The following is a 27,986-nucleotide window of genomic DNA, read 5'->3' as shown; positions in this document are numbered from 1 at the left end:
GCGAAGCACAGGATGTCCTCCGGAGGGTGCCCCGTGCTCCGCGCTGCAGGCTGCTGCCCGCTAGCCTTGCGTGCCCGGGGGAACTCCCCCCGGGTGCGCAAGGCTTGCAGATAGCTTCCTGGAGCCTGGAGAGCGAGAGGTGTCGGTGCGCACCGACGCCTCTCGCTCTCCAGGCTTCAGCGAAAGCCTGCATTCGCCCCATAGGACGCACACACATTTCCCCTTCATTTTTGGAGGGGAAAAAGTGCGTCCTATAAGGCGAAAAATACGGTACATTTTAGCTTTAGGGGTAAAAAAAACAACCAGGTGCAATTTCACACATTAGGATGAAGTCTTTCTAAGTACCTTCTACTGTTTACTGAGCATTCCCATTTGTTTGGATCGGCCTTCCCTTTTTATTGTGCTGTAAATGCCTTGCTGGATTCAAATCACCTCCCCTGGAATGTTTTCAACACTTTAAAAGTTTTATCCAAGAAGGGGAGCTGGGACAATGCTATGTTTTTACTGCCTTGATAGCCCGCCACAAAAATATAACATTCCTCCGTATCTTTGAGCTATGCTAAAGGAGAAAAGTTAAATTAGCAAATAGTATTGCTACCCCTTATGCTTTGAATGTACCAGGTGAAATATATTGGAGGAGAAATCTCTTAAAGGTAAAGGTAAAGGGACCCCTGACCATTAGGTCCAGTCGTGGCCGACTCTAGGGTTGCGGAGCTCATCTCGCTCTATAGGCCGAGGGAGCCGGCGTACAGCTTCCGGGTCATGTTGCCAGCATGACTAAGCCGCTTCTGGCGAACCAGAGCAGCACACAGAAACGCTGTTTTCCTTCCCACCGGAGTGGTACCTATTTATCTACTTGCACTTTGACGTGCTTTTGAACTGCTAGGTTGGCAGGAGCAGGGACTGAGCAATGGGAGCTCACCCCGTCGCGGGGGATTCAAACCGCCAACCTTCTGATCGGCAAGTCCTAGGCTCTGTAGTTTAACCTTATCATGTGCCTTCTGATACCTAATTTCCCCCCCTGCTCCCGAAGACTTCTTCCGTGTCTGATTCTTCATCATGGGATCTGCATTGTTGAAGGAGAGGGGATGAGGCCTCCGAGTTAAGTAAATAGAATAAGTTCCTCATCTCCTTATGAGTGGATTGCCCAATGCATGACACTACCTGTAGTGGTGCTCCCCCCGCCAATATCTCATGCCTGCCTTTTGCATTTTTTCTGTGTAGGGGTGAAATTCACCAATGTGCCTTAACGTATCGGGACTAGTTGTAAAGAAATAACAGCGGTTTGCCTTGCCGTATAACTTTTTCTAGGCTGTATAGGTAAAGGTAAAGGGACCCCTGACCATTAGGTCCAGCCGTGACCAACTCTGGGGTTGCGGCGCTCATCTCGCTTTACTGGCCGAGGGAGCTGGCGTACAGCTTCCGGGTCATGTGGCCAGCATGACTAAACCGCTTCTGGCGAACCAGAGCAGCGCACGGAAACTAGGCTGTATACTCACTTGCAAATGGAGATTTCTTGTAGTTGCAAGACTCCTGAAGCAGATCACTAGGTCTCTAGGCCAACGATCCTTTTGGACCAATTCTATACAACACATCAGTGTTGAATTCTGTGATTCCCTCTGAACATGGCACTTTAGTCAGCCATTTTGCCATAAAGGGTATTACAGTTTCACGCCCAGAACCCTTGGCTAATTTGCTCACTTTTAGGTTCAAGCGGTAGCGGTCATTTCCCACCTCCTCTAAGTGTAATTGCGGGCTGAGAGTATTATGCGCTAGCAATTTCAGTTTTCCCACCTGTTTGACAGCTAGATTCACAGCTTCAATGGCTGTCTGAACCACCTTGGTAAGGCTGCCTTTGACTATAGTAACTCCATCTTCCAGAGGCTTTAAAAACATCTTTCCAACCAGTGGTTAGATTAGTTCAGAGTCTGTCAAGCTGAGCTGACATTTCGGACAGGAAGAAGTCTGTGACCACTTTGTCCTTCTTTGTCAGTTTCAGCTCCTTGGCCGCCATAGCGGGCCTTCTTCTTTGCTGTCTGACAGGACTTTTCGCTCAAAACACTCTCTCAGGTTTCGCTCCGACTACTTGTTGCTTGTTGCGTGTACTCCGTGTAAATATTTGTCCTGATTTCAGAGAAGTCCTCATTTAGCGTGTGATTAGCTAAAGATTAAGTGCTGGGGAGAGGAGCTGGTGGATTGCGCCTCCATTTTCTTTCAGTGACGTTAGTATGCTTCCCCGGCATGAAGAAAGCGTTGCCCACTGAATTTATGTGGGAATATCAGACCTGGTTGGCAGGATGTCACTTGGAAACATTCCTTTCAATGGGCTTTCTCTGAGTAGGACTTAGTTGGAGGCAACGCATAGTGTTGGCATCAGCGGTGTGCGGACAATGGACTAGGGAGACTAGGCTAGTCCCCTAATTGTTCCCCTTGTGCCTCCTTCTCAAAGCCTGGGAAGCGTCTGCCTGGCTTAGGGAGGGAAGCGTGATGCTCTGATGGGTCCATGAAGCCTCCCACCACCTTCCCAAACTCCGTCCAGCTTTGGGAAGGAGGCAAGAGGGATCCAGCATCCTGTCAGAGCCCTGGCACCTCCTTCCTAAAGCCCAGGAAGCTTCTGTCTAGCTTAGAGAGAGAGAGAGGTGTGATGCTCACGCATGTGACATTGGGACGTCACAAAGCCATGCTCATGATGGCAGTCCCCCACCATCTGGCCCTAACTGTTCCCCAATGAAAAATTTCACTGCATGCCACTGGGTGGCATCATTCATTGTCAAAACTCTTACCCTCAAGAAACTCTTCCTAGATAAGTTTTACCTAGGTAAAGGTAAAGGGACCCCTGACCATTAGGTTCAATCATGGCCAACTCTGGGGTTGCGGCACTCATCTCGCTTTATTGGCCAAGGGAGCGGCTTACAGCTTCCGGGTCATGTGGCCAGCATTACTAAGCCGCTTCTGGCGAACCAGAGCAGTGCACGGAAACGCCATTTACCTTCCCGCCAGAGCGGTACCTATTTATCTACTTGCACTTGACGTGCTTTCAAACTGCTAGGTTGGCAGGAGCAGGGACCGAGCAACGGGAACTCACCCTGTTGCGGGGATTTGAACCGCCGACCTTCTGATTGGCAAGTCCTAGGCTCTGTGGTTTAACCCACAGCGCCACCCACGTCCCACAGGTTTTACCTACCTACCTAGTAATAAAATAATAATAATAATAATAATAATAATAATAATAATAATAATAATTTATTTGTACCCCGCCCATCTGACTGGGTAGTCCCAGCCACTCTGGGTGGCTTCCAGGAGCCCCTGTGTGTCTGTCATGGTTGATGTTGCAGAGAATTTGATGTTCGATGTTGCAGAGAATTCTGGGAGCGTTCTCAGTTCCCATGAGGCAATGGGTGCCTCTGTTGGGTTGCCCCACAGGCACTGAAAGCGTCCTCTAATGTAAGGGCAACACTCCCCTGTGTCTGCAGTTTTGCACCATGGTCAGCAAGCTGACTTCTGGGGAATTTATCCTGCTGTTACTGAATTTCTTACTGAGGAACCCCAGAGTTCCTTCACCACATTGTGAAAGCTATTGGGGGTATGGGTCATGTTTAGGTTTTTCGAGTAGGGATTGGACCTGAGATTCTGACCTGGGAGACAAGCGCAGGTTCTGTCTTTATGATCTGGCTGGCAGAGGAAGGTCCAGGGGTGTCAGAATTCAGAAACAGGGTGTTTCCTATTTGCCCCATAATAAATCTTATTGGGAGCCACCGCTTTTACACACTGAGTGAAGACTCTCCATTTTCCCGACTGCCGAGCGCCTGTGTGTATCGTGGGGTGGAGAAAAGAGTGTGTCTGTTGCCGTTTGAACTTTGATGCAAATATTGCTTTTCCAAATGTGCTGTGAATATGAACGACACTCATGCAAGTCAATGAGGAGCAACTTGGCATTAAATATTCTCTTAAGCAGCACCTGAGTGCAGAATCCAAGAATTCGGGTCTGCGAAGAAGGGTTGGCCAGAGGTAATATATAGAGGACAGGCTGGCATTCCTGTCCCTTTTAAAAGTTGAATTGGGAGTGAGAGACTCCCTTCTGGGGTGGAGGTTTAGCTGTGGTGCAGGAATACTTTTGGAAGCAATAAGCTTTGAAAGTTTAAATAAAATAAAAAATGGGGATGGTGTTCATGAAATGTGGATTAAGCAGGGCAGGGAAATACCTTGGCCCTAACTGGAAGTGACTGGGAGTGGCCGCCAAGACCATATAACACCAGTCCTGAAGGACCTACATTGTCTCCCAGTACGTTTCTGAGCACAATTCAAAGTGTCTGTAGTGACCTTCAAAGCCCTAAACAGCCTCAACCCAGTCTAACTGAAGGAGCGTCTCCACTCCCACTGTTCTGCCCAGACACTGAGGTCCAGCTCCGAGGGCCTTCTGGCAGTTCCCTCTCTGCAAGAAGTAAGGTTACAGGGAACCAGGCAGAGGGCCTTCTCAGTGGTGGCACCTGCCCTGTGTAACGCCCTCCCGTCAGATGTCAAGGAAATAAACAACTATCTGACTTTTAGAAGACATCTGAAGGCAGCCCCGTATCGGGAAGTTTTTAATGTTTGACGTTTTATCGTGTTTTTAATATTGTGTTGGGAGCCGCCCAGCGTGGCTGGGGAAACCCAGCCAGATGGACGGGGGTATAAATGATATATTATTATTATTATTATTATTATTATTATTATTATTATTATTTAAAAAAAAACAGAGCCCGAAGGTAATCCTGATGCAAAACAGACAGCACCTATAATGTGTAGAAGACTTAATTCAGCAGGTGTAGCTTGCTTGACAAACTACACCTGTTGGAAAGTCCCCTTTCCACAACTACTATAGGGAACCTTTTGCAGCCAGAGGGCAACATTCCCTTCTGGCCAGCCTAGCAGGGGCCACATGCCAGCGGCAGGCAGGGCAATGAATACGGACGTTACCTCTGTACAGTAGGCTGATCTGCAAAGATCCAGGAAAGACAGAGGCGCTTGGCCTAAGTTTTGGGAACCTCCCTGCTCTGGAAGACTATGTTGAAAAGTGGAGAGTGGAGTATAAGGGGAAAGGGCATAAAGGTCCTGTGCTCGATGTTGGAAGCATCTGGGTCACTGACTTAGAGAAAAACAGCCTAGTAGGGAAATGTGGGAAGGTTCACGTGCGAGACGAGATCCTTTCACAGAACGGACAATTGATGTCAGCAGTGCAAGAATCAGCAGCAAAAAGACATATGGAGTTCTCTGGGGGATGACTTGCAATGGGCTTGGGAGAAGGAGTTAGCTCATTGAGTGAAAAGCCACATTTTGCTGCCTTTATGTTTTGATTTTTTTTATTAAGTATTTTGTGCTTTGTTTATTTTTATTATGTAGTTTTTGCTTTGTATACTGTAACTTTGTGTTGTGAAGCACCCTGAGACCTACAGGTATAGGTAGGTTGGTATACAAATGTTAATAATAATAATAATAATAATAATAATAATAATAATAATAGGCTGGTTTATACACACCTTGCCTGACCACTGATCCTGCTAGCTAGGGATGATGGGAGTTGTAATCTGGGGACCCCAGGTTGAGAAAAGCTATCTCTAGAGATTGGTGAGCCATAACTCCCATCATTCCTGACCATTGGGCATGCTTGCTGATAGGAGTTGTAGTTCAGCAGCCTCTGGCGGGTCAAAGGTCCCCCGCATCTGCCGTTGGCCCTTAATTCTTAGTGTGTGGGAAATGGCTGGCTGTTGCTACTCAGGGAGGGAGACGTCTGTTTATTATTCCAGAAGGAGGGCTGCGTAGCCACATCAGTCTGTTACATCCCACGTGAAAGACGTTTTCTGTAGCAAATCTGTTAGTGTTTTACGGATCTCTGCCTGTTTTCTTTCTTAATTTGAAGGAAGTCCCTTTGCATTGTCCACAGAAGAGGGCCTGGTGCTGGAAAATGGGCATGTTTAGGGCAGAAGGATCAGGCCAACGGCTCATCTTAGTCCGGCTTCCTATTATTAGAGTGGATGCTTGTGGGAAACCTCAAGCAGGACCCGGGTTCAAGAGCACTCTGTGGTTTCCAGCAACTGGCACCAGAGCACAGCCATCATGGCTTGTAGCCATCAATAGCTCCCTGAATTCGTCCAACCCTCTCAGGACCACAGAGTCCCCCCGCCCCCCCCCGCATTAGCAAAATTACCCCTCCTCCCTAGCTGCACCAATGTAAGGACCGTGCGTGACAAATGAGGAGAATTTATTGCACAACAAATAGCCCCTTTCCCCACCTCCCGGCCCGTCGCTGACTTTCATCCCTTAGAAAGCGTCAATATGCGATGCACCAGATTTGGAAGAAAGCACAGGGCATGCCTTGTAGGAGAAGCGCTGCCATGCCTCCAAGCCACATTTGGATGGGTACAGACTTCCCTCCTTTGCTTGGAGGGGCAAGGAGGTGAGAGAGGACAGCCAAGCTGCAGATGGCTCTGCCTAGCAACCGCAACATCCTTTTAGCAGCTTCCTGTTTCCTGGCAACAGTTGCCACGTGGTGCACGAGAGAGCCCTCTTAGCCAAACTCGGCGGTGGCTGCGAGTACCCCCACAACGCTTCCTAGCAGGGTGCTGTGCTGTCTAGGGGTGTCCCTGCTACCGGTTCCTGATCGTGTTAAGGCAACCCATCTGCCCGCTTGCTGCTGTACCCTTCTTGCGCCTTTGCACCCTTGGCTGCTGGGGTTCTGCTTCCTCCACAGGTCTCCCCTGAATGCCTGTCTGTCATTTTAAAAAGAAGAATAAATCAATCTCATTTTAAAAAAAAAAAAGCCAAGATGTTGTTGGACTACAACTCCCATCAGCCTCAGCCAGAATTGCCCTAGTCAAGGGTGATGGGAGTTGTAGTGCAGCAGCAACTGGAGGACACCATGTTCACTTCCCCTTTGCTCTAACCTAGACCTTTTGGTTTTTAAGAGGTAGAAGAAAGTGTATATGCAGCCTTTTTTAAAAAACCAAACCAGCCAATAGCTCACTGAGAAATAATAAAATTAAACAACTTTAAACATATTAAAGGTAAAGGGACTCCTGACCATTAGGTCCAGTCGCGGACGACTCTGGGGTTGCGGCGCTCATCTCGCTTTACTGGCGGAGGGAGCCGGTGTACAGCTTCCGGGTCATGTGGTCAGCATGACTAAGCCGCTTCTGGCAAACCAGAGCAGCGCACGGAAATGTCGTTTACGTTCCTGCCGGAGCAGTACCTATTTATCTACTTGCACTTTGACGTGCTTTTGAACTGCTAGGTTGGCAGGAGCTGGGACCGAGCAACGGGAGCTCACTCCATCGCGGGGATTCGAACTGCCAACCTTCTGACTGGCAAGTCCTAGGCTCTGTGGTTTAACCCACAGCACCACCCGCGTCCCTTACGTAAATTTACACTCCGGCTCTTCCGAGATGATCCCCATCTTCAACTATTTGAAGGGCTGTCACAGAGATAATGGAGCAATTTTGTTTTCTGTTGTTTCGGAGGATACAACCAAAACCAGTGTGTTCAGATGATAAGAATGTAGATTTTTAAAACTAAAAATGAGGAAGAACTTCCTGAGAAAGTTCACAGTGAAAAAGTCTGCCTCAGAAGGTAGCAGGCTATCCATCATTGAAGGTTCCAAAATGGAGGCTGTACAGGGCACCTCTTGAGGGTGCTATAATTGTTAATTTCCTGCATCAGCAGTGGGCTGAACTGGATGATCTCTAAGGTGCCCTTCCAGCTTCCCACATCCCTGCTAATCCTCCTCACCCCTCTGGCTATGTGGGCTTGCCTTAGAAGCAGGCACTCTTCTCTCTAGCCGGCTCCGGAATACCAATAAGTATGTAGGGCATTAAAAAAACCAAAACAAAATTGAATGCAGAAAGACCCTGCAGCTGAAAGTTGGTCCTGGGGCTCAGCTCAGAGCCCTTTGCTAAAATTAATCCCTAATTAATTTGGAGTAAGGAAAAGATAGTATCTTCCCTTGCAGTGTAAAAGGCCTAGCGTAATGCTCAGGCCTTCATTTGAGTTGGAGTTTGCAAGGGGCAAGATGACACTCTAGCTTTGAGCAACAGGTTCCCGGAAGGGCTGTCATTTCCTTGCTTCCCTCTTCCATTTCTGTTTGCCGTTAAACAAGCAAAAAACCAAAACAAAACCCAAACTCCAGCCCTGAGTGAAGGGATGAGGAAGCATGCAAACCATCTTGTCCTTTTTCTTCAAGGAATGTGCTAGCAAAGCAGCAGCACTCTGCAGGACTGAACCCAGTAATGCCAGCTGATTGACAGGTGGCTGTACTTTGGGGCAAGTGGCATTGTGGGCCAAATCGGACACCCTGGCGCACTGAGAGTGACCTGTGTGTTGGAGGTTCCATACCCCTGAATGGCATCTTTACAAAGTTTAATCTTAGGATATGATGCAGAGACACCCAAATCCACCTTTGGTAGTGGCTAGTTTTGCTGCAGAGACTGCTGCAATTTGGAGGGGGGCAGAGAAGGGAGAATTCCATTGGACCCTGCTTTTTCTGCCCTGGCACCACTGTGGCAGACCCTCCAAGTGTCCCTCTTTTCCAGGGACAGCCCCGGATTTACAGAAGCCGTCCTGGCTTCTGATTTGACCTGTTTTCCCTTAGGACGTTTCTATTTTCATCAGAGAAAGGGTATGGTGTTATACGACACACACACCCCCCCGAGCCAAGGAGATAAGTAACTACAGTCATACCTCATGTTACGTCTACTTCATGTTACGTTCTTTCAGGTTACGTCCCGCAGCAACCCGGAAGTACCGGAAAGGGTTACTTCTGGGTTTCACTGCTCATGCATGTGCAGAAGCGCAAAATGACATCACGCGCGTGCGCAGAAGTGGTGAATCGCAACCCACGCATGCGCAGATGCGCCGCTGCGGGTTGCGCTCTTTTCGTGTTGCGAACAGGCCTCCGGAACGGATCCCGTTCGCAACCAGAGGTACCACTGCATACAACCTTTAGAAGATATCTGAAGGCAGCCCTATACAGTGGTACCTCAGGTTAAGTACTTAATTTGTTCCGGAGGTCCGTACTTAACCTGAAACTGTTCTTAACTTGAAGCACCACTTTAGCTAATGGGGCCTCGTGCTGCTGCCGTGCCGCCAGAGCACGATTTCTGTTCTCATCCTGAAGCAAAGTTCTTAACCTGAAGCACTATTTCTGGGTTAGCGGAGTCTGTAACCTGAAGCGTATGTAACCTGAGGTACCACTGTATAGGGAAGTGGTTTTTTTAATGTTTAATGCTTGATTATATGATTTAATATATGTTGGAAGCCGCCCAGAGTGGCTGGGGCAACCCGGTTAGATGGGCGGCGTATAAATAATAAAAATTAAGATGGAATAGGACGTCCCTATTTTCATCGGAGAAATGTTGGAGGGTGTGCAGCGACTGGGGAAATGGCACCTGAGTCCCGTTGCGGTGAGGGATGTTCCCTCTTCTGCTAACCAGCAACACGGGCTTGTGCGCTTCCATGTGAATGCAACGAGAGCTTTGCTTCCAGCAGCAATCGGCCAGTTGCCTCCGGGAAGCCCAGAAGGAGGCCTGAAGGCCACAGCCCTCATTTCTGTTGTTTGCCCTCCAGCAACTGGTACTGAGAGTAACAGTGCCTCTGAGCACTGATCATGCATGCCTCTCGTTTTAGAAATAATCTGCTGTTTCAGCTGGAGGTGTATTTTTTCCTCTCCTCCTGGCTCTTATCTTCAGGAATCTTCCTCCCCCCCCCCCGTCAAAATGAGCTTGCGAAGTGCAGCACCCCTTTGCCAGCTACTGACCCTTCTCCCTGCCCTCCTCGCCTCAGCCCCCCACTTACAGCACTCTCCCTGCCCCACCCTGGGAGAAAGGGGAGGGGGCCAGCAGAGTCTGACGCGTCTCCCCTTCGGTGAACCTCGGCTGTGCCGTTTGCCCGGCCGAGGCTGAGCGAAAATAAATATTAATGCTCAAGGTGAACGCAGTGCGAGGACGTCGGGTGGGGAGTGTTGCTGACTCAGCTCATAGCAGGACCAGCGTCAAGTGCAAAGGGGGAGGAGGATGTGCTGGTCCCTCTGCAGCACCAGGCCTTGGATGGATGCCCAGAGCTTGGGGAGTACTGGACTTGGTGGCCACAAGGGGGCGGTGGGCTGCAGAGAGGAGGTTTGGCAGTCGGCGGGGTCCCCGAGGGGCCAAAATACTCTCCAAGTCTCCCTCTTTTCCAAGGACATTCCTGGGTTTACAGAAGCCGCCTCAGTTTTTTATTTGATCCCGGAATGTCCCGCTTTTCCTTTGTTGTTTAGTCGTTTAGTCGTGTCCAACTCTTCGTGACCCCATGGGCCAGAGCACGCCAGACACTCCTGTCTTCCACTGCCTCCCGCAGTTTGGTCAAACTCATGATGGTAGCCTTGAGAACCCTGTCCAGCCATCTCGTCCTCTGTCGTCCTCCTTGTGCCCTCAGTCTTTCCCAACATCAGGGTCTTTTCCAGAGAGTCTTCTCTTCTCAGGAGGTGGCCAAAGTCTTGGAGCCTCAGCTTCAGGATCTGTCCTTCCAGTGAGCACTCAGGGCTGATTTCCTTCAGAATGGATCGGTTTGATCTTCTTGCAGTCCATGGGACTTTCAGGAGTCTCCTCCAGCACCATAATTCAAAAGCATCAATTCTTCGGCAATCAGCCTTCTTTATGATCCTGGTCTCACTTCCATACATCACTAATGGGAAAACCATAGCTTTAACTATACAGACCTTTGTCGGCTTTTCCTTAAGACATCCCTATTTTCATTGGAGAAATGTTGGAGGGTATGGAATAGGACATCCCTATTTTCATCAGATAAATATTGGAGGCTATGGAATAGGACGTCCCTATCTTCATCGGAAAGATGTTGGAGGGGACAGCTTTATTTTCATCTCCAAGTAGGTTTGGGAATGGAAACCTACCTTCCAATGGAAACGGCGAGAACTTCTGCCAGTGGTTGTAGACCAGCCTTCTCCTATCTGGTATCCTCTGGAGGTGTAGTCCGAAACTTCCAGAGGGCGCCAAGTTGGAGAAGGCTGGTGTAGACAGTTCCAAGCTCGATAGACCAATGGCCTGATGTGGTATATGCCAACTTCCTGGTTCCCTCGCTTCTGGAACCTCTTTTTAGTTGCCCTCCTTGCTGGTCTCCTGAGCTCTGCAAGAGCAGCTGGGAGAGTGGATTAGGGATGGCGTTGCTTCAGCTGCTCAGACCTTCAACAACATCCCCAGGCCCCAGGTAGCTGGTGGAGTTTGCTGCATGCTGGCACCGTCTGCAGGTCTTCTGCCTTCACCTTTTTTAAACGCACCAAGGCACAGACATGCAGCTGCCCCGATCCGCCACTGTACCTTTGGTCCACCCTTCTCCTTCCACGTTCTGGAGCAAAAGGAGATTTGCTGGCTCCAGCAGGCAGTGGGCGGAAGAGGACAGGGGGTCGGTGGAGGAACAGGGCAAGAGGCTCAGCACCACGGTATTTTAGAGTCCTCATTTTAACTGGGCTGATGTGCTTTTAACTGGGAGGGTGTGGTGCCTCTGTTTGGACCCTCAAAGGCCTCTTCAACAGCAGGTGTTATGCTGCTGTTTTTGGCATCCGTGTGTCTCGGGAGACAGTGGAGTCCGCCTCTGGGGGTGAAGTCAGGCTGCTATATTAGCAGCACCGAAGTCACCACCCCGAGGTGCAAGCCTGAGCAGTGTGTATGGAGTTCCGGGGCTGCCCAGACAAAAAGACCCCCTCTTGGCCTTGCTGGTATGGTCCAGAGGAAAGCAGAGCAAGGCGTTTGGTACCAGCTTGGCTGCAGGAGTTGCTGCAGGGAGGCATACAAAGAGTCATCCAACTGCCTTGGGGACTCCACTACAGATTTGTATAGAGTTTACTTAGACTTTTCTTCTCCTGACAATATTTCGCAAGGACCAGAGTTTTCTTTTTCCCAGATGGGCTACCTTTCTAGCCCCCTCTGCCCAAGCTATACTGCAAGGGATCATTATGGCTGTGCCCAGAAGGGGGTCAGTGTGCCCGCTCCATGTGCCTCACGGGCTGTGTTTCTCCTACCCCTCCTGCAGGTGGCAGCGCGGAGGCCACGGCCGAACTTTCTCCATGAGGAGGGGTAGAAGATGCCGGCTTTGCCCGTGCTGCTGCTGCTGCTGATTCTCGGCTTCGCCCACAAGAGCCTAGAGGTGCTGTCGTCTCTGCGCATGGGTAAGTGGGGGACGCCCACGGGGTGGGATGGGGGGCTGATCTACAGGGCTGATGCTGTGGGTGGCTGGATCCTAGGGGTGAGGCAACAATGCCAGAGGGCAATCTGACCGGGTCGGGTTGGTGCTGAGATGTGGATAGACGCTTGGAAAGGATATATTTGTTAGGTATATATTTATGAGTGCCATCCTTTTGCAGCTTAAAGGGGATGCTTAGATAAACCAGTTTTAGCCTTTTGGTTTAAGTAACTCAAGATGCTTTAAGGAAGACTGGGTTTTCCTGGTCTTTCCCCCTTAAAACAATAATCAGTCTTGTAAAAGGTAAAAATAATATTTACTCGCTCTTAATTCTTTTTTGAAGAGTACCAGATACAGTAGCTTTGTTCAGGCAGGCTTAAAATGGTAATCCAGCTACAAAGACATACCATATTTTTCTGTGTATAACACGCCCCAGTGTATAAGATACCCCCTCTTTTTTGGGACTCCAAATTGAGAAAATAGAGGGAGATTGCCCAGACTTGTTGAGATTTTTTGGGGGAGGGATTGCCAAAATACACAGCACCAACACAGCCAATTGCCCGCCCAACTGCCACAGCAGCCAATAGCCAGCGGACCTTGCATCACCGCCAATCACCAACAAAAACACCACTAACAATCTCCTGCTCGCAGCAACCACCAATTGCCTGTCCTACCTCTCCACTATCTGTGTATAAGACGACCCGCAATTTTTTGCATATATTTTTTATTACAAAATAACCTAGTCTTATACACGGAAAAATACGGTAACTTTAGTCTAGTTTAAGATGGAGTCTGAGCACTGGAGCTCAGACTCAGCCGTTGTTCTCACATTTCTACTTGGTGATGAAGGTGGAAGAGTAAGAGCAATAGAGAAAAGAGGATGAGCCCAGGCAGGTAGGGGAAGTTATATGGCTACTCATGCCCCCTTTCAGGGCACAGTGGGAATGTCTCTCACAGAGGTCTCTCTAGCAAACTTACAGGAAAACTCTGTGAGCTCCAGCTCCTATCATGTGCCTTTCTAGCAAAACATCACTTGTTGGTTTGAGTGCATTTTAAATATCCGACAGCCGTTTGACAGCTCCATTCTCCATCCTTGAGTCCAGGTGGCTGCAGGGGGAATAAATCAGAACAGGGAAAATGTGGGGAATGGAAAGACATTTCGTGGGGTCACGTGAAAGCCGCTATTGATCCGATTTGATTGCCTTTCTGCTCCGCTTTCCATTCAAATGAACCCCAAAGTGGCTTACAAGCAATAAACAGAAGCAGCACCGACAGAACATTATATAGTTACAGCACAACTCAGAAAATATAATTAGCAGATAATCAATAAAAACAATTACACAACAAAACTGTAACAAGCACGCTAAAGACCATTACATTCAGAACCACTGCCACTGCTGCCACCCCCAGCTCAATCGTCTTTCGCTCTACACAATCCATTAAATCACAGAATCATAGAATTGTAGAGGTGGAAGGGACCTCAAGGGTCATCCAGTCCAACCCCTTGCAATGCAGGAATCCCAAGCAGACCATGCATAACAGATGGCCAACTGACCTCTGCTTTAAAATCTCCAAGGAAGGAGAGTCGACCACCTTCCGAGGGAGTCTGTACCACTGCTGAACAGCTCTTACCACCAGAAAGTTCTTACGTATATTTAGTTGGAATCTCCTTCCTTGTAACATCCATTGGTTCAGTTCCTACCCTCCTACTACACGTCAGATGGGTGCCACCTCTATTTTCTATTGGGCATTTATTGAAGTTCTTCCATTTTCAGCAATCCTTTTCAGTAGGGATCACTGTCCTGATTTGCTCATGTATTGGATTCAAAATTGTTTTTACATATGAAAGCATTGTTTGATTCTTCATCACAATAGTTTTTGTGTATAAAGTTGTGTGAAGTTGCTGATGATTCTGTTGCAAAATTGGTTCAAGATCTTTAAAGGGAAGCGATTCATCAATGGATGTGAGGGAAGGCAGTGTGTGTGGAGGGGGAGCCTATTGCAGAAGCAGAAATCCTTGTGCTTGTCGGATGCTTAGCATTCTGCGGGATACATCCCATGACCAGCATATAAATGTGTGTCCCATGGGCAAAAGCCCTACCCTCATTCAGGCTGCTGCACCCCCAACTCTCACTCTCACTGAGGGATTGAGATAAACTCCAGACCCTCTCCCTTGAGACCCCACACTGCTCCACCATTCAACACCCCCCAAACATAAAACAACGGTGATCTATCTATGCCCAACAAATTGGCAGCAAGGCCCACCCTATCACTGTTCCCCAGCAGTTCTGCTCTGGTGAGAGGTGAAAGGGTAAAGGCCCCTTAGGGCAGGATTAGAGAGGGCAGGATCCATCCATAACAGACAAACCTCAGCTAGGGATTGCTGACTGTGCGGCTGCTGCATGCTGTACGTTCAAGTCTTCCGAAGCTGGAGGAAATCGTTGGGTTTTTCATCCTCTGCCAGAAAAGTGGGGAGGGGGCTGCCTCTGTGATTTGAGAAAGGAGCAGTGGGCTCTAGGAATGGGGGCGGTCCTGCCTGCCATCTTCCTCCTCCTCACTCTTTGCTGCCCGTGCAGAGCTAATCAGGGAGGAAGGTGGGGGACAAACCCAAAATCTGTTGGCTGTGCCAGACGTTGGCTGTGGCTCCGGCGGCTGTGGTCCTCTCTGCCTTCCACCCTGCCAATTCCAGCAGGCACCAGCTGCCGCTGCCTGAAGGGAGGCGAAGGGCCATGGATCAGTCCTGTCTTTCAAGCAGAAGGCCCTGGGTTCAATCCCGGACATCTCCTGGTATGGCTGGAAGAGATTCCTGCCTGGAACGATGCCAAGCCACTGCCGGCCCAGTGTAGACAGTCCTGAGCTAGATGGACCCAACAGGTCTGGATCGGCACCGGGCAGCTTCCGATGTTCCAGTGAGTAGCAGCCCATGAGCCTCTGCTTTCCCACTGCTTGTCAGTCACAGCCCCTGGTTCCCTGGCATCAGCTGCCTTCTCCAACGCGAGCACATCTGGTGGGACTGGTTTCTGTGTAGCAGCAGCCATTTCTACTGGCTTCAGGCACTCCTGAAGCGCATCATGTGCAGATGTTAGGAGGCGACAGTGCTTAAGTCTGCACCATCAAAAAGCCACACGCTGCTTGCTTTTTGTTGTTGTTGTTGTTGCTGCTGCTGCATGATAGCCAGGTGGCTGTTATTTTCTGGTCAGCTGGCAACCCTACTATGGTGGAGGCAGGGCTGAGATGCCATGGGGAGGTTGGCACAGAGTGCAGGAGGCATGCTCTGAAAGCTAAGCTGGTCTGGGTCTGGTCAGCGCGTCACTGGGAGAGCTGAGGACCTTATGCACGCTGCCTTGAGGGAACAGAATCGCAGGTTTGCAGAGCCAGAAGGGACCTTGGGGGTCATCTAGCTCAACCCCCCTGCAATGCAAGGAATCTCAGCTAAAAGCATCTATGACAAGTGAAACAAATGGACAAATGAAGAATGGGCAGGACGTGCGAGGCCCCCATGGCAGCTTCCAACCAAACCAATTTAATGGCGCCTCCAAATCTGCCACTGAAAAGGTATCACTGGCAGTGTGCATTCTGGCAAACCCTCAGAGGGCCACATGCTCAGTGGGTAGAGTGTGAGACTCTTAGTCTCAGGGCCATAGGTTTGAGCCTCACATCGGGCAAAAGATTCCTTCCAACTTCTAAAATTTTATGATATGATTCTATGTCAGTGTCAGGTGGGGCCAAGAATTAGAATAGGCAGAGCAAGGCATTAAATTGTAACCGTACAGTAAGTGAGCTTCTACACACGCCGGCATGCGTCTTTCTATCCACCCAGATAAGCGAGAGACATTATTAGAATTTAACAACGCATTCCAGCCAGGCAAAAATAAAAATTCAGGGTGTGAAATCGGGCCAGTATGTGGCCTGAACCTATTTTCAAGGGCTGGATAGAGAGTCCTGTTTGGCCCCTGAGATTTCCCTACCCCTGTGTTGCAGGAAACACATATCATGTCCATGCAGTACTGTACAGTGGCTAGATGCAAAAATAGAGCAGGGCTTTTGCACCTTTAATAGTGGTGCAAACATGGGAAATTTCAGCAGGGGTAGCAGGTATGACACAACTAAAGGTACAGGAGCCCTGTGCCCTTTTGCATCTGGCTACCCTAAGTGCCATAATGGAGGCACCGTAGTAGCTACAGGTGCATCAGGATGCTCTCAAGGAAGGTGTGAAGGTGCTTGCCCTTCCTTCTTCCTCTGTAGTTGTAAGTACACTGCCTGCCCTCCCAGAGCTTCCACTTAGCTGTCACGGTTAATGGTCATTGACAGAGCTCTCCCCCTTCATTACTGGAGTCCTGGCAAAACGTGTCATCTGCTGTCATTGCTCTCTGTGGAGCTAGTGACGTTGATTCTGGGGGAAAGGAATGCTTTGGGCTAAGGAGTAGTTTCCTGGCGCTCTGTGCTCCTTAGGAAGGCTGGCGTAGTTTAAAAAGACTTTGCGGTTTTAGTTGGCGGGCTTTAGGCAACCATTATGCCAGAGATATTGTTGGACTCCAAGGCCCATCACCCCCTGCCGGTATGGCCCATGACTAGGGTTGATGGGAGTTGGGGTTCAGCAACATCCAGAAGTCCGCAAGAATTCCATTCCTGGTCAAAGCCCATCGCTCTAGCCCAGTGGTTCTCAAACTTTTCCTCTGTGCCACACTTTCAGAAGAATAATTCGCTTGCACCACACCAAATTTTATCGATAATAAATACAAATGGAGGACCAAATATTGCATGGTGAGATTCAGAGTCAATACAAGGGCATTAAAGGACGGCAGCTATAAAAATCAGGTTTGAGCCAGGCATGCCTTTGACGTTGCAGGGGCTGGTCCTTTGGGGCTACTGGAAAACTGCCCCACCGATCTCCTTCTGCACTCAGCAAGCCATTGCCTGCCATCTCACTTAAAACATGCCCAGTTGCCTGTTCTTCCACTGTAGTTTCAGATTTGCCCTTGTAGAATTGAGCAGGGAGGAAAAATGGGGACAAACCCAGAATCAGATGACTGCCTGTCATTAGCTCTGGCTGGAACGTTGTTTAGGGGTTTTTGTTTTTGTTATTGACATTATTATTATGCTTTGTATCCTTATTTTAGATCTTATGATTTATGTGGAAATTGTTCAGTTTCGTTGTGTACTTGTTTATTTATTGTTTATGACTACTTTTGGTATGCTTATAATTATGCAATTTTTTTAATATGTTGCAAGCGGCCTTGAGCATGGCTTTGACTCTGGAAAGGCGGCCTACAAATAGAATTATTGACTGGTTGGGTGGTTGGGTCCACCTCCCGTCGGCCTCCCTGTTTTCAACCCTACCAGACCCAATGGGCATCAACCACCATTGTTCCTCACTTTCTTGAGGATGAGATGAGAGATGGAAGCACTGGCAACAAGGATGATGGCTGAAATCCTACCATCCCTTGAATCTCCCTGAGCAGTGGTATTGAATCCTTGGTGCCATCCGGCACCCAGGTCGATAGTGTCTCCTTGGAGATGAGAAACTGACACCCTAAGCTCCTCCAATCCCATCAGGCCTGATGGGTGTGAAAGCGTGCCATACTTTTTACTCTCCCGGTCCCAATGGGCAGAAGCCATCCCTGTTTAGGGATCCCTTGGGTGCTCATGAATGATGTTTGCAGAGGAGAGATTTTCCGCCGTGAGCAGGCCGGGCCGCGGTGACTGACTTCTTGCTTTTCTCCCCCCCCCCTCGCCTTGCTGTCCCCCATGACCAGCCGCCATTTTGGACGACCAGACAGTGTGTGGCCGGGGGGAGCGACTGGCCTTAGCCTTAGCACGCGAGCACATCAACAGCATCATCGAGGTGCCTGCCAAAGCCCGAGTCGAGGTGGAGATCTTCGAACTGCAGCGGGACAGCCAGTACGAGACCACCGACACCAGTAGGTTGTGTGTGTGTGTCCGTGTGTGACACTGGAGTGTGAAAGGATCTACAAAGCTCATGAGGGGCAGGGGAGGGGCTTACCTCACAAAGAATATTGTAGAGTTGGGAGAGGGTTCCAAAAATGGCAACCAAGATGATCAGCAGGATGGAGAGACTCTCCCATGAGGAAAGTTTGCAGCGTTTGGGACTTTTTAGTTTAGAGAAAAGGCAAGTAAGTGGGGACATGATAGAAGTTTGTCCACTTATGTGTGGCATGGGGTAAGTGCATAGAGAAAAGTGTTTCTCCCTCCTTCATAACTCTCCCCTTCTGTGGTTTCCAGTATTCAGAAGCATTACTCCCTCCAGTTGTGGAGTAGTAGTAGTAGTAATAATAATAATAATAATAATAATAATAATATAATGATTTATTATTTATACCCCGCCCATCTGGTTGGTTTCCCCAGCCACTCTGGGCGGCTCCCAACAGAATATTAAAAACCCGATAAAACTGTTCCGGCATTCGGAACATTTGCTCTGTTTACCTCTGGCCTTCCGGCCTCTGCTGGAAGGCTGCCTTCAGATGTCTTTTAAAAGTCAAATAGTTGTTTATTTTCTTGGCATCTGATGGGAGGGCATTCCACAGGGAGGGTGCCACTGCCGAGAAGGCCCTCCGCCTGGAAGAGCATAGCCATCGTGTTTAGTAGTAGCCATCAATAGCTTTCTGCTCCATGAACTTGTCTTTTAAAGCCGTCTAAGTCAGTGGCCATCACTTCCTCCTCTGGGAGAAAGTTCTATTGTTTAACTATGCGCTGTGCGAAGAAATACTCTCTTCAGTCTGGCCCATTCAGCTTCACTGGAGATCCACGAGCTCTGGCCTTAAGAGAAAGGGAGAATAGCTTTTTCCAAGTCACATCCTCTACACCCCAGATCATTTTATAAACTTGCTCCATTTCACCTTTTCCTCCAAACTAGAAAATCCCAGATGCTGCCACATTTCACCATAGGGGAGGATAGCTTTTGGTAGAAGATGAACTGCAGCCCAACAGAAACAGCGCTGTATGTAGGTTGTGAATACAGATCAGAGTGGGGGACGGGATGGGACAGCACCTTCTTCCATTCTCTGACCAGGTGGGAAGAGCTGCAGACTTTGAAAGGTGATGCAGATGGTTTGGTCAGAGGTCTGGGGCAGCAGGGTAGGTGGACAGAATTACAGCCAAGGCAACTTAATCACCCTCATGGCCATCTATGAGAGCCAGCGGGTGGGGATGTTTCTGTGCATGTGACCAGGAGGAAGCGAAAAGGCAATTTCCATGAGGTTAAGTGTGCAAGGCCATGTGGCTTTGCTCAGGTGGTCTGGGCACAAGTGTGAGAACAAGCTGAAGAGTACAATAGTAATAAATCTGTATAACCTCTTTCTCCTGTTCTCTTTGCCCCTGCACTACAGTGTGTCAGATCCTGCCCAAAGGCGTAGTTTCTGTCCTGGGCCCAGCCTCCAGTCCGGCTTCTGCTTCCATTGTTAGCCACATCTGCGGGGAGAAAGAGGTAATGTCACCTCTATCATCTTCATCACCTTCATGAGCCATAAAGCAACCCTGTAAGGTTGGTCACTATTATATCGCAGCTTCGGAGGCTGAAAGGCAGTGGCTTACCTACAGCCGCCTAGTAAACTTATGCCAAAGAAATGTTCCTGGTCCACAGCTCAGCTACCAATCACATATACTGTAATGACATTATTATTACTGTTAAAATCATTGCCTGCCCTTCACCGATGGATCCCAAGGCAGGTTACAGCAAACAAATTAATTCAAATTAATTCAACCGTTCTGAATTAATGGTTGCCTAGGAAAGCCTGCTTAAAACTTTCGGGGTTCTTATTACAGACCCCATCCTTCTCTTCATCTCTGTCCTAACTCCTACTTGAAGCTCTGGCTGCTTTTTAAATTTTTCTCAACCTCTTTCTGCAGTCGGTGACAGAAAGGGGAGGAAATCTGGTTCGGTAGCCCACCCAGTATATAATAGACTTCCCAAAAGGCTTTGATTGCTTTAAGCAGTCTATGGAACTGTAATTAATTTGCTGCATGTAACACTTGTCACAAGAGTTTTCTGTTCTGCAGAAGCTGATCTAGATGAGGACAGCCTCTGTGCTGACTTCTCGGCTGCAGAGGAGGACATGGTGAGGCTTGTGTCAGCCCTGTAAACAAACGGTTTCTTTCTCTGCCCTAGATCCCCCACGTGAAGGTGGGTCCTGAGGAGACCCCCAAGCTGCAGTACTTGCGCTTCGCCTCCGTCAGCCTCTACCCCAGCAATGAGGACGTCAGCCTGGCCGTATCCCGTATTCTCAAGTCCTTCAACTACCCCTCGGCTAGCCTCATCTGCGCCAAGGCTGAGTGTGAGAAAATGTGGCCGAGCTCTTTGGCGGGGAACAGAGAGGGCGAAGTGGGAGGGGCTCGTGGGGGCGGGGCGAGCGGGTGGCCAATCAGATTTCACAGAGATGTGAGCCATGGGGATGGAAGCCGTTCTCAAACATCATACCTATGGCTTTTTTGGGGATCTTTTTTAAAATAAGTGTTTTTAAATTAAAATACAGTGGTACCTCGGGTTACAAACTTAATTCGTTCCGAAGGTCCGTTCTTAACCCAAAATGGTTCTTAACCTGAGGCGCACTTTTGCTAATGGGGCCTCCCGCTGCCACTTCGCCACCGGCGCGCAATTTCCGTTCTCATCCTGGGGCAAAGTTCTCAACCCGAGGTACTACTTCCGGGTTAGTGGAGTTTGTAACCCAAAGCGTTTGTAACCCAAAGCGTTTGTAACCTGAGGTACCACTGTACTTGTTTAGTGCCATGTCTAGTTTGGCCCCAGTGACTAGAGGTGAAGAAAACGGAGCTCCTTCACTTTCTTCAAAGCTGAATGCTGGCAGACTTGGTCAGGGATCCCACTGCATAGTTTTGGCACCACCACAGAGAAGACCCTGCTTGGATTACCTGAAGCCCTAGCCTCCTTCGAAATTAGTATGCAAAGCAGGGCTTCCTATACTATAGTTCTGGGCACAAGAATATATATATAAAAGCAGAGGTGTTCAAATGCTTTTATGTCCTGATCGGATGGTTCCCGGGCCAAGTCCTAAGCTCTGAAGCCAGGCGGGTTGGGCTGGGCTCTGGCTTGGGCGAAATGTTGGCGCAACCCCTTGTTCCTTTCGCATCCACCAGGCCTGCTGCGATTGGAGGAGCTCGTGCGTCAGTTCCTCATCTCCAAGGAGACGCTGTCGATCCGGATGCTCGATGACACCAACGACCCGACGCCACTGCTCAAGGAGATCCGGGACGACAAAATCTCCACCATCATCATCGACGCCAATGCTTCCATCTCTTATCTCATCCTCAAGAAGGTGAGGAAAGGCAGCGGCAGGCATGGGTGTGGGCTCCGGGGTTCAGGAGGCTGCCACAAAACCGGAAGGCAGCGGCAGGCCTCCACTCAGCATCCCACGGATCGCCTCAGCTTCTGTCGGGTTTTTGCAAGCGTTGCCTCTGAGTTGCTCGAAGGCTTTTGCAGATACTTGAAAAGAATCCTCGAAACGCCCCCGTCCCGATCAGCGCCCCTCCTTTTCCCACCCAGCTTTGAAGAGCTACTCGTGGGAAAACGGTTGCTGTGGGCAAAAGCCTGCCGCATGCAGGAGACCCTTGAGGTAAAGAGAAGCCCCTGTGGCAGGGTGGCTTTTTGCCTCGAAGTGTGGACGGTGGCGGTGGAAACGATTGAGTTTCTAAAATATTCCTTTAAAGCGGTTTGCAAAAGCCCGTGAGGGTTTGTGAAAACGCTTGCAAAAAATAAAACAAAGGCCTGTCGTTTGTAAGGTGAACCGGGAGATGGGGTGGCGGGATGTTCAGCCATCTTAGTTAGGATTTAAGCAACACCAGATTTTGAAATAAGAATGCAAGGCAGCCACAGCCAAATTAAAATGGCAGAAGTGGAAACACAACTATTGCTGGGATCATATAAACTCCAGTTACATTGACATGGAGTGGGGTGTTTAATGACAGGAAGGTTTAAACACAACAGAGCCCGTTTCTTGTAGGGAAAAGATGCAGCACTGATTAGAGCAAGCACAGGGAATGTTTGGCTCTTCAGAGGTTACTGGACTACAACTCCCACCATCCCTGGCCATCAGCCATGCTTGCTGGGGTTGATGGGAGTTGTAGTTCAGCTACAGTTGGAGAAAGGGGGTAGTTCTTTTAGTTGCAAGATAAAAGGAAGAGCTTCTTCTAGCAGAGCGTAGTTAAACTACAGAATGTTCTCTCAGAGGAGTCAGGCATGTCCGCCCACCTGGGTGCCTTTAAAAGGGGGTTGAAACGAGATTTCGCTTTAAACGAGATTTTGCTACAAAATGAGATTCCGCTATATAGCATGACGAAATGAGATTTTGCTTAAATAGCATGACAAATGTTTGTGATTTTATTAGGACCCATAAGAATTGCTTAGAGGGTTTGACCGAAAAAGAAGAAGCAGTATACAATTTTTTTAAAAAAATTAACAGATTTTTTTAAAATAAGATGCACATGCATTTTAAGAGGCAATTTTTCTCTTAAAAACAAATGTATATTTTGAACTGATTTTACGTATACTTGAGTTGTTTTTTTAGGGCAACTTGTTTTTGACTCCTATTGAAAAATCTGTGTCTGTTTTATGGTTTGTGTAAACCCGTTCACATTTTCTAATAATTACATTAATAAAAGAAGGGGGGTTAGAAAAATTCATGGGGGATAAGGCTCTGAGAAGCTACTAGCCATGATAGCTGAGATCTGCCTCCACGGTCAGAGGCACCCATGCTTCTGAATACCAGTTGCTGGAAACAACAGAAGGGGCCTCATCCAGCGCTGCAGCGAAACCAGAGCTGGTGAATATTGAGGGTCCACCATTGGTGGGGGAGCTCAGAGACCCGAGGATCCTTCCTGGAAACTGATTCTCCTCCTTCTCCTTTTCTAGGCTTCAGAGCTTGGGATGACGACTGCGTTCTACAAGTACATCCTGACTACGATGGTTAGTGCTGAGACCATGCTATGCAGGCAAAGGAGCCTCTTGTGTGTCTGTGTGTGATTGCGCATGTTCAAATCCCACCCTGGTTTGTTCACTGGAGAGGAGCCGTAGCTCGACAGCAGTTAAACGTGTGTTGTGACCAGTGGCGTAGCGTGGGGGGTGCAAGGGGGGCCGGCTGCACCGGGCGCAACATCTGGGGGGGGGCGCGCTCGCCGCCTCCGGAGTCGCCGAAGAGCCTCGGGCGCAGGCTGTAGCAGAGCCCCATGTCTCGCGGAACCGACGAGCTGGCAGCGGCTCTCAGCGCTCGCCGCGGTCCCCGCGCGTCAGGGCTGCGGAGGGCGCGCCAGGCAGCCCCTCCTCACAGCCCCGCCGCCGCTGCTGCTGCTGTAGCTGCTGGGCCATGTTGCATTTTCCTCGCCTCTCTGCCCTCCTCCTCCGGGCGAGCGGCATCGTTTGGGCGGCAGCGCTAGCAGCAACTCGCCTCAGATCACCTGACACGGACCCGCCGCCGCCGCCGTGGCTACCTTACCGTAAATACCCCAGCCCAGGCAGCAGCAAGAAGAAGCTGGCAGCGGCGGCAGGTTAGGGGTTAGGGGGCGCAAATTACTTGCCTTGCCCCGGGTGCTGACAACCCACGCTACGCCGCTGGTTGTGACGCAGATCTCTCGCCCTGGAAGAGCTCCTTCCTGCTAGTTTAGAAAACGCAGAGCTGGACAGGACAGTGGAACAATAGCATAAACTAGTGTCACATCAGCTGAGATTCCTGCATTGAGTGGGATTAGGCTAGATGAACCTTGGGGGTCTCCCTTCCAACTCTAGAATTCTACAATTCTATATTTTCAGCCTGGGTGGTTTGTAGGGATGTCAGAGAGTTCTGCTGAAAAGGATAATGGGGTGGAAATTGCCAATATTCTCTCACCCATTCCATGTCCGGAACAGAAATCAGTCCAAGGAATATGGTAGAACTCTGCTTCCAGTACCCATTCCACATATAGCTCATTCAGACTTCTGCTTGTCTTGCCTGTTCTCACCCCCAACCCCTGTTTTTTACCGCTGAATTGGAGCAACTGTGAATCAGGTTTTGTGCAGATGGACATTTGCTCACGTTCAGTGCTAAAGAGCAGGTTTTCCAGGGCAAACTACAAACCGCTCGGACCCGTGCTTTCTAACTGGCCAATGGGATCAAAAGCCATTGAGAGATCAAATAAAAACAATAGGTTCACATTTTCCCCTGTGTCCTTCTCCCAATAAAAGTCGTCATCCATCAGGGAGACCAAAGCTGGTTCATTCCTATAAACAGGTCTAAACCCAGATCGAAATGGGTTAAGATCATTTGTTTCATGCAAGAGTGCTTGCAATCGTCGTGCCCCAACCCTCTCAGCCACCTTTCCTGTTTCACCTCTGCACATGCTTGCAGGCACCCTCTTGTCCGGTCAGTACTTGCAGAGAGCCCCTCTCTCCTCCCCATAAAACCCAGACCTGTCTGATATAAAATACAGGAGAGCAGGGGCAGAGCTATAGATGTGATGCTGCCAAAAACATTATGGTCGTGGGTTTATTTTAATTATCGCTTTTTGGCTCAAAGGCTCCCTAAGCAGCAACTATAAAATACAATGCAAAGTAAATATACAATCACAGTGCAATAAATCAATCAAAGCAAGACAAAACAGCGAAATTACAACGTACCTGTAAATCACGCTAGCTATGCATTAGGAACGCACCAATTAACCCTCCTGTAAGAAACGGGGGAGGGGGGGGAGATCTATCAAGTTACCTCTATCTCCCACCTAGAGTGTATACATCTTCCTGTGCCCAGTTTCCTCTTTTCATTTCAGAAATTGAACATTTTTGGGGGGTTTGGGGGAAGAGAAGGGGGTAATTGGATCTGAGGGCAGCTTTTTCCCAGCTGCAAATCTGTGTTGGGGCTGCAGCTTGCATCTTGTTCCTCCCTCAATTGACCCCTGCTTTAGAAAAGGGAGTCCTTGTCCCCTGCTGTAGCGAAACATTGGATCTGGTTCAGCAATTGTTTTAGCATTGACGAAGGGTGACCCTGCCATAGAAATTCAGCTGGAGGGTATGTTGGTGTTTTTTTAATATATGCTTCTTCTCACTGTGAAGGGATGCTCAGTCTCAGTTTTTTGGGTTTTTGTCCCCGTTTCGTTGGAAGGTGAAAACACTGGAGATTTAGAGAAGGGCAGTACAATGATCCAGACAGAATCATTTTGCAAGCCAGCTTCTGTCAACCCCTTTGCCAAATGTAAATTTGGGGCTGGGTATGCACCACATACGTAGGGACGCAGGTGGCGCTGTGGGTTAAACCACAGAGCCTAGGACTTGCCGATCAGAAGGTCGGTGGTTCAAATCCCTGCGACGGGGTGAGCTCCCGTTGCTCGGTCCCTGCTCCTGCCAACCTAGCAGTTTGAAAGGACGAAGTGCAAGTAGATAAATAGGTACCGCTCTGGCGGGAAGGTAAACGGCGTTTCCGTGCGCTGCTGCTCTGGTTCGCCAGAAGCGGCTTAGTCATGCTGGCCATATGACCCAGAAGCTGTACGCCGGCTCCATCGGCCAATAAAGCGAGATGAGCGCTGCAACCCAGAGTCGGCCACGACTGGACCTAATGGTCAGGGGTCCCTTTACCTTTACCTTTATGCACCACATACTTAAACCACAGGACTTCCCCTCCTAAAGAATCTTGGGAAATGTTGTTCATTAAGGGTACTGGAAGTGGAAGTCTGTGCGGGAGGAACTGCAGTTCCCAAGATTCTTTGCAGGGAGTCCTGCGCTCTCAACGAGTCCAGCTCTGTTGCCCCTCTTGTGTTGGAATGTACCGTAGATTCTGGCGTATTAGGCAACAGGGCATATAAGACGACCCCCAACTTTTGCTGTTCAGTTTTAGAGTTTTAGAATTATAGAGTTTGAGCGCCGCCAGGGGCAGAGCGTGCACCCCTTCGCTGCCTCTGCTGTCGCAGAGGTGAAGTGTTTGGCAGGCAGGCAGGTGAGCGCCACGCTCGGAAGGACTTTCCGTGTCCCCTTCTGTGGGGAGGGAGGAGCAGCGACGGCAGAAGGGGTGCCTCTGCTCACCGTCTCCCCCTCTTCCTTCCCAATGCGCATACCCGGCATATAAGACGACCCCCGACTTTTGGGGTGATTTTCCAGGGATAAAAAGTCATCTTGTACGCCGGAACATATGGTAGGCTTCAAGCTCATCAGGTCAAGAACCTACCCCTTCGTGCTTTGTAGAGATCCAGCCACGCTGCTGCGTTAACTGCACAATGACTATAAGAATCAGCACGAAACATAAAGTGCCAATTAACCTGAAAACAACAGAAATGAAACAGCTGCAGCCAGAAGCAGTAAAAAAAATGACAATCAATCCTGCCATCTCTTGGGAAAGTCTCAGGAAAACAAAACCACGTGGCATGTTCGAAAGCAGGAGTCGCCCCTGCATTTCTGAGAGGGGGGTGGAGCGTTGTCTCCTCCTGCCATCCACCTGACCTTCAAAGATGGGGGCACATGCGTTGCTTATACTACAAGAAGAAAGAGGAGGGAAAGGTCAAGATTTTTCACCGAGGTAATGCCATTTATCTGCCTAACCCACTTCATCATCCATCATCATCATCATCATCATCATCATCGACTTTTCTTGCGCTAGCCATAGGCCATGGCATCATTCAGAAAAATAACAAAAGGAAAAACAGCAATAACCATAAAAATAATCAGGCACCACACATACAATATAAACCACAGTCACAACTATTAAGATTGTTTCTTGCATAAAATAGAATAGTAGACGATTCTCTAGTAAAATGTGCCAAATTAAATATCCAAATCCCCTTTGCAGTTGACCTCTATTTTATCTAGTTCTTTCCTCCTGATCTTCTTAGCTGCCAACGCATAGAGGGCTACTTTGTAAGTTACAAAGTCATCAGTATCGCTCAGCAGCCATTTCACCCTTTCCACACTATTCCATTCAGAAACAGGAGTTCCATTCGGAAACAGAGGTTTTATGAATCGGTCTCTTGGGTCTATATATAACGGGCACTGCAATAAATAGTGGCACAGGTCCTCTACACAGGGTTGCCCACACAGACAAAGTCTCTCCTCATAATGTACTTTGCCGTAGTGTCCGGCCTAACCCATTTGAATTTTGCAAAATGCACAACTTCTGCAAAAGTGCACCTTTTTGCTTAGATGCCATCATTCAAATTAAAGGGGAGATGCAAACAGGTGTGTGGAGCACTGAGCCCCTCACTCCTTGACTGCTTAAAATCCTAGCCCAGTGGCTCTCTTCTTCTCAGCTCCTGAGATTTTGGTAGTGATCGCCCTCATTCTTTCAAACCTATCTTTACAGCGCTGAGGACCAGAAACCTGCTTTTTTTTAAACAAACAAACAGAAAATGAAATCTGAGCTACTCAGGCCACACAATTCTAATCCTGAATCTGGAAGGTCTAGACTTGGGCCACATGCAACCTTGGCTACATCTTATGAAATAAATAAAAGCTTAATAAAATAAATTCCCTTGTGTAGGGCCAACCCATAGGACCTGATCAGGAATATGGAAGATTAATTTACCCCTCCTATAGGTTGGATAAACCACCTAGCTTTGCAGAGCAGGAATGCATGGAATTGCAAGTTAAGAGCTGGGAAGTTCTCCTACTTTGGGGCAAACCATAGAAATGCAATACCGTTCTTCGTATTGCTTTCCCATTGCTTTCTCCTAACTTATGGGGAACTAAACCTAGCTCATTTTTGGCTGTGCCTACTTCTCCCTACCTCCCCCATAGTATGACGGACAGCTGTCCTTTTGCCAGCTGTTGTGGTGGTGTCTGTGATGGTGGTTTAGCTGGAATCGCC

General features: G+C 48.9%; 1 protein-coding gene across 2 annotated transcripts in view; it reads left to right on the top strand.

Moving 5' to 3' along the window:
• GRIK5 (glutamate ionotropic receptor kainate type subunit 5) overlaps positions 1-27,986 on the top strand; it is a 95,134-nt gene that overhangs the window by 29,902 nt on the left and 37,246 nt on the right. For both annotated transcript variants that reach the window (XM_081018632.1, XM_081018631.1), the window contains exons 2-7: positions 12,052-12,187; positions 17,958-18,122; positions 19,548-19,645; positions 20,327-20,492; positions 21,310-21,488; positions 23,081-23,134. In XM_081018632.1, the coding sequence (XP_080874758.1) occupies positions 12,103-12,187; positions 17,958-18,122; positions 19,548-19,645; positions 20,327-20,492; positions 21,310-21,488; positions 23,081-23,134 (747 nt within the window). In that variant the 5' untranslated portion in view covers positions 12,052-12,102. The remainder of the gene's footprint in view (positions 1-12,051; positions 12,188-17,957; positions 18,123-19,547; positions 19,646-20,326; positions 20,493-21,309; positions 21,489-23,080; positions 23,135-27,986) is intronic.

Source organism: Podarcis pityusensis (assembly GCF_964106645.2).
Source record: "Podarcis pityusensis genome assembly, chromosome: 8".
NCBI classification, from domain to species: Eukaryota; Metazoa; Chordata; class Lepidosauria; order Squamata; family Lacertidae; genus Podarcis; species Podarcis pityusensis.
The sequence above is the reverse complement of the archived record's forward strand: the minus strand, read 5'-3'. Positions and strand labels throughout refer to the sequence as shown.